Source organism: Triticum dicoccoides, chromosome 6A (genome assembly GCF_002162155.2).
Source record: "Triticum dicoccoides isolate Atlit2015 ecotype Zavitan chromosome 6A, WEW_v2.0, whole genome shotgun sequence".
Taxonomy (NCBI): Eukaryota; Viridiplantae; Streptophyta; class Magnoliopsida; order Poales; family Poaceae; genus Triticum; species Triticum dicoccoides.
The window spans coordinates 70705612-70712173 of record NC_041390.1 but is presented as its reverse complement, the minus strand read 5'-3'; the positions used below and the strand labels follow the sequence as shown (position 1 = coordinate 70712173).

At 52.5% G+C, this 6562-nt stretch overlaps 1 protein-coding gene across 1 annotated transcript; it reads left to right on the top strand.

Annotated features, from left to right (window-relative positions):
- The first annotated feature begins 2205 nt into the window (after positions 1–2205).
- On the top strand, positions 2206–5569 carry LOC119315025 (chloride channel protein CLC-a-like). Its single transcript, XM_037589693.1, has 5 exons — positions 2206–2724; positions 2826–3026; positions 3106–3283; positions 3394–5061; positions 5160–5569. The coding sequence occupies exons 1-5, from the start codon at positions 2504–2506 to the stop codon at positions 5256–5258; spliced, it is 2367 nt and encodes a 788-aa protein (XP_037445590.1). The 5' UTR covers positions 2206–2503; the 3' UTR covers positions 5259–5569.
- The last annotated feature ends 993 nt before the right edge of the window (positions 5570–6562 follow it).

Below are 6562 nucleotides of genomic sequence, written 5' to 3'. Positions count from 1 at the left end.
CACTAAGGTCAGACCTAGGTTTTTCACCTCAGAGCTCAAGACCGGGTACTCAAAAAGCACTAAAAATCAGAGTCAATCATGTGTTGTTGTCACCATTTTTTGTGCGATCCCAGCAACTACTCCCTTCGGTCCTTTTTAGTTCGCATATAAGATTTGACTGAAGTCAAGCCTCATAAAGTTTGGCCAACTTTGTAGAAAAAAGTGCCAATATTCACAATCTGAAATCAATACCACTAGATGTGTCATGACTTAAAGTTTCATATTATATAACTTTAGCATGGCAGATGTTGATATTTTTATATATAAATACGGTCAAACTTTGTGAAGTTTGACTTCAGAGAATTCTAATATGCAGAGTAAAAAGGACCGGAGGAAGTACATGCGCTGACATAGAAATCCCACCGTTATTGCTGCACAACCATATCCTCTACGTCAAATAGTCATCCATTGATTGCATCTCGCCATAGAAAGCAAACTAGACGAAGTGAGATTCCCCAAAACCCACAACAGAGCCGAATATTGTAGCAACATGACGGTGTCATACACCGGGGATGGCCTTCGACAGGGGAGCCTGTCAGCAGATCCGACAAGGGGCCTGCAAAGCCTACCAAGGAGTCAAAGAAAAAAGGGATCCCCAGGCGACCAACATGCCCCTCCAGGACCATCTTGGCCCTCAAGTCATCAGGGTGGCGGCCAAGATGGCATCTCCTCTATGTGAAACTCTAGCCCCCATTTGTATACAAGGTGGAGGGCTATGGGGCTCTCTGGCACATCTTTTCTCATAGATTAAACTCTCGGTAGCATCTAAACCCACCATTGTAATCCCTCACATAAGGTACCCCACCATGAATAATAATCACAAACTGTACGTAGGGTATTACTCCTCACTGGAGGCCTGAACCTGGGTAAACTGTGTATGTGGGCTCCACTGGTACTTTCAGTCGCGCTCGGCACCCTACTGAGGGTACTGACGATTTTCGCTCCGTCACAACCTCATCCCCGCGCCTGTGCTCCAAAGCATGATGCGATGATAACGATGACACCAAGATGGGGCAAGCCGTACATTACCACCCCACTCCATTGCCGCACTTCTTCAACTGGTCACTCGTTGTTATCGTCGCGTCATTGTTTTCGCTGACTAAACCACCAAGCCATCTTCAAGTCATCGCCAATCTGACACGGTGTGTCTTCGATAACCACGGCAGCCTGGTTGTAGCGGATTGGGAACAAAAGTAGAGGGCAGGCATCCTGGTGCCTTGTGCTAGGCATTGGCAGATGCAACAATCAGGAGCGGTTGGAACACATCTCCCAGAGCGTGCACACGCATGAGAATAGGGAGATGTCGCCTGCCGGTGGTAGTCGGCTGCCGTGGTTATCAAAGACACACCGCGTCAGATGGCAGTCGGCTGTCGTGGTTATCACCATCTGAAGCCGACCACCACCGGCAAGATGCCACCTGAAGCACGACAAACGGCACTTCTTGGGTGTTGCTACCCAATTAAATTGATCTGCTTTTGATCGACGGAGAGCATGCCGGCAACCCTCGCCATCTGAAGATCTGACGTTCGCCACCAGGGATCCGCCATCCACCGTCTCGATGCTACCATGCCGCCAGCCGCCATATGAGGAGCGGCCATCCGCCATCTCGATGCGAGAACAGAGATCCTCCGTCACCGCCACCGCCGCACAGACTTCTCCCGACGATATCCTCTAGTAGCTGCAAGGAGGAGCAGGCCGGAGTTTGTGCAGATCGGACCGCCGCCCATGACGCCTGGGGTCTAGTGAAAACCTAAATAACTTCAAATTGAATGGTCGCTCATGTGCCTCGGTTGATACATCCGTAACACCAAAATGTTCATTCCTTTTGCCCATGTGAAACCATGGAGATGAACATGCATACGAGCCTAGATTCCATAAAACACAGCTAGCCAAGCCATTGCCCATCAGATTCCATGGACCAAAGCCCTTCCAATGCCAAAAGGGTAAACAACACATGATGAGATGATGCACCACAACAAGAAGAACAATGATACTACTCTAACCGTAACTTGGAACATAAGCATCGCCCAATCACTTTCAACCCACATGGCATTTTCCCCCTCGGTCGGGGCCCACGAAGTTAATCATTGCCCCTCCTTCCACGGTCTTATCTCTCTGCCAACAAGCAAGCAGATCATTTCACTTCGCTGTCTCCAAGCTTGCCCACGTACTCGGATCGCTACAAGCATAAGAAATACAGGAAATAATTCTCTTCCTCTTCTTCCTCTTCTTCTTCTTCCACGGGTCACCACTGGTTGTTGATCCACTTGCGGGCCGGACCAGACAGATAAACTGCCAGATAAGAGCATTGCCGCGGCAAGTCCACGTGATCCCATTTATATACGGGCACATACATACGCCAATCCCATCCTCCTTGACCTGACCTTGAGATCTTGATCGGATCAAGCTGGTCCAAGAAACAGGCCGGCCACAAAGCTCTGGTCTGTTGCCGGCCAGGACAGGCATGGAGGAAGACCAGAGCCCGGGGCTCGGGCTCGCCGGAGAGACGCCTGGTCTCAAGCACGGCAATGGCGTCGGCGACAGCCCGGAGGACCCTGCAGGGAGCGCCGGCGACGGCATCAGCTCCCTGGAGAAGCCCCTGCTGAAGAGAAGCAACACGCTCACCTCCAGCCACCTCGCCATGGTCGGCGCCAAGGTCTCGCACATCGAGAGCCTCGACTACGAGTGAGTATTCCACCGCTCGATCCATCCTTGGGTGCCAGCTTACAACTCTGTTCGTGCAATTTGGTTGGCTTGCTTAGTGAATTGAGCTGCCATGTCCGCAGGATCATCGAGAACGATCTGTTCAAGCACGACTGGAGGAGCCGGTCCAACGTGGAGGTGCTGCAGTACATCTTCCTCAAGTGGTCGCTGGCGTTCCTGGTGGGGCTCCTCACCGGCGTCATCGCGTCGCTCATCAACCTCGCCATCGAGAACATCTCCGGCCTCAAGATGCTCCACATGGTCCACCTCGTCAGGGAGAAGAGGTACGGCGAGATCTATCTACAGACGGCGGGACCAGAGCTGCTGGTCGGGGAATTGATTATGTTCGATCTGTGCATTCAGGTACTGGGCCGGCTTCTTCTACTTCTCCGGCTTCAACTTCGTGCTGACGTTCATCGCCGCCGTGCTCTGCGTCGTCTTCGCCCCCACCGCCGCCGGCCCCGGCATCCCCGAGATCAAGGCCTACCTCAACGGCGTCGACACGCCCAACATGTTCGGCGCGCCGCAGCTCATTGTCAAGGTACTAATAATAAAGCCTTGATTCCTTTCTGCATTTGGAATGCGTGACGCGAATACTCGAAGCTGCAAGAGAGACATTAATGGATGGAATTTTTTCCGTACTTTGGTCAGATCATAGGCAGCATCTGCGCGGTGTCGTCGGGGCTGGATCTCGGCAAGGAAGGCCCGCTGGTGCACATCGGCGCCTGCCTCGCCAACCTGCTCAGCCAGGGCGGCTCCGGCCGGTTCCGCCTCCGCTGGAGGTGGCTGCGCTACTTCAACAACGACCGCGACCGGCGGGACCTCATCACCTGCGGCGCGTCGTCGGGCGTGTGCGCGGCGTTCCGGTCGCCCGTGGGCGGCGTGCTGTTCGCGCTGGAGGAGGTGGCGACGTGGTGGCGGAGCGCGCTGCTGTGGCGCACCTTCTTCAGCACGGCCACCGTGGTGGTGGTGCTGCGCGGCTTCATCGAGGTGTGCCGCGGGGGGCGGTGCGGCCTCTTCGGCGAGGGCGGGCTCATCATCTTCGACGTCAGCGACGTCACCGTCCGGTACCGGCTGGGCGACCTCCTCCTGGTCACGCTCGTGGGCGTCATCGGCGGCGTCCTCGGCGCGCTCTACAACCACGTCCTCCACATGGTGCTCCGCCTCTACAACCTCATCAACGACAAGGGCCGGATGGCGAAGCTGGCGCTGGCGCTGGCCGTGTGCGTGTTCACGTCGGCGGGGCTGTACGTGCTCCCGTTCGCCGTGCCGTGCACGCCGTGCGACCCGGCGTTCGGCGCCGCGTGCCCGGCCACCGGGAGGAGCGGCAACTTCAAGCAGTTCAACTGCCCCGCCGGGCAGTACAACGACCTGGCCACCCTCCTGCACGCCACCAACGTGGACGCGACGCGCAACATCTTCTCCACGGGCACCCCCGGCGAGTTCCGGCTGGACTCGCTGCTCATCTTCTTCGCCATCTACTGCGTGCTGGGGCTCTTCACCTTCGGCATCGCCGTGCCGTCGGGGCTCTTCCTCCCCATCATCCTCATGGGCGCCGCCTACGGCCGCATCGTGGCGCTCGTGCTCCAGAGCACGGTGGCGGCGAGCATCGACCACGGGCTCTACGCCGTGCTCGGCGCGGCGGCGCTCATGTCGGGATCCATGAGGATGACCGTCTCGCTCTGCGTCATCTTCCTGGAGCTCACCAACAACCTCCTCCTCCTCCCCATGACCATGTTCGTGCTGCTCATCGCCAAGACCGTCGGCGACGCCTTCAACCCCAGCATCTACGAGATCATCCTGGACCTCAAGGGGCTGCCCTTCCTAGAACCCAAGCCGGAGCCGTGGATGAAGGACCTCACCGTGGGCGAGCTCGCCGCCGCCAAGCCGCGCACCATCAGCCTCCAGGTCGTCGAGAAGGTGTCCACCGTCCTGGAGGTGCTGCGGAACACCGGCCACAACGGGTTCCCGGTGGTGGACCGGCCGCGGCCCGGCCTGTCGGAGCTGCACGGGCTGGTCCTCCGGTCGCACCTCGTGGCGGTGCTGAGGAAGCGGTGGTTCCTTTTGGAGAAGAGGAGGACGGAGGAGTGGGAGGCCAGGGAGCGGTTCTCGTCGGTGGAGCTCGCCGACAAGAACTGCAAGATGGACGACCTGGAGCTGACGCCGGAGGAGCTGGAGATGTACATCGACCTCCACCCGTTCACCAACACGACGCCCTACACCGTGGTGGAGACCATGTCGGTGGCCAAGGCCGTGGTGCTGTTCCGCTCCGTCGCGCTCCGCCACATGCTCATCATGCCCAAGTACCAGGGCCCCGAGGTGAGTCCAAAATCAACTCCAATGGCTTTTCAAGCATCATCAAACTGTTCTTGCACATTTGGATTTGGATTTGATGATGGATCCATTTTGGTGTGCAGATATCTCCGCTTGTGGGGATCTTGACGAGGCAGGACCTGCGGGCGCACAACATCCTCGGCGCGTTTCCTCACCTCGCCAAGAAGAGCAAGACGCACTGAAGCTCAAGCTCAAGCTGAAAGCCAGCACCATTTTTGTCTTGGGAATTATTACTGTCGACGTGTTTCCTGTCTTGAAGCAAGAGCCACGATTCTTTCTTTTCTTCCTCATTCTTCTCTGTAAGTAGGTTCAGGATTTGCTTGCGTCTCATTTTTCTTTTCTTCGGGGAATGGCTGAATAATTTGCTGCCCATGTAAAATTACACATACGCCTAAGATGCAATAAGCAGAGTTGTTTCAATTTTTTCTAACTTTGGAAAGCAAGGTGTTCCAACATTTTGTAACTGATTTTTGTTTTGTTTTTTCATCTTGTTGGCACTTCTGTCGGATTTCGTTGTCAGCTTTGACATCCACGTTAGAACACGCAATTGTGCGCGCACACCCATAAATGTTTAAGGTGTATATGCTGGAAAGAAGAGTCAAATACAGTACTCTCTTCATTCTAAATATAATATATTTTGAATATTTTAATATAAACTGTTTAATAATGTGTTTGCGTACAGTCGATTCACTAGAGCATCTTATATTTGTGAACGGAGGAACTAGTTTTTTGTTATGTTTAGATCCACGGAATATGGAGTCGGTTTCACCTAAATTTCCCTGATAATTATGAAGACATGTACAGAAACTTCTCAACAAGATCATTTTAGTTACTGAACTTGGAAAAGTGTAAATTGCGGGGCATAAATTTGTATCGACAGGATTCTTCATGCGTTGCAATAGGTTATAAATAGTCTGGTATATTGGCACCGATTTAGTTTCCCAATTTAATGTGGTCATGTAAAAGTAGGATTTTATTTGATAAGAACATAATTTTTTGGGTAAGGCAATAAGAGATGTGATATTTGAGGCGTTTTTATGAAAATCATGATGACAAAAGAATAAGAGAGGGGAGAGGGAAAAAATCCTTACCAGGCAAACAAGAGGAAACACACTAAATCTGTAAGCTAGCACCAATTTTTAAATCCATGACCATTTTAAGATTCATAAAGTTTTTGAAAATCATGAACATTTAAAAATATGGATATTTTTATAAATTGATGGAAAACAATCAAATTTGGGACGAACTTTTTTTCAGATATATGATTTTTATTTTGATTTTTTATTAAGAATTGAGTACTGATATAGAAACTGACTGAAAACCAATCAAACTACAAATACATCAAGACCGTTCGGCCCGAGAGCATGAAGCGTTACATGACAAAGAAAACATGAACGAGAGATAAGAAGAAAATTTGAAGTGCCGAGAGGAAAATAGAGCTCAAATCCACAACATTATTCACACTCCCACCATTCATTAGCAGTGA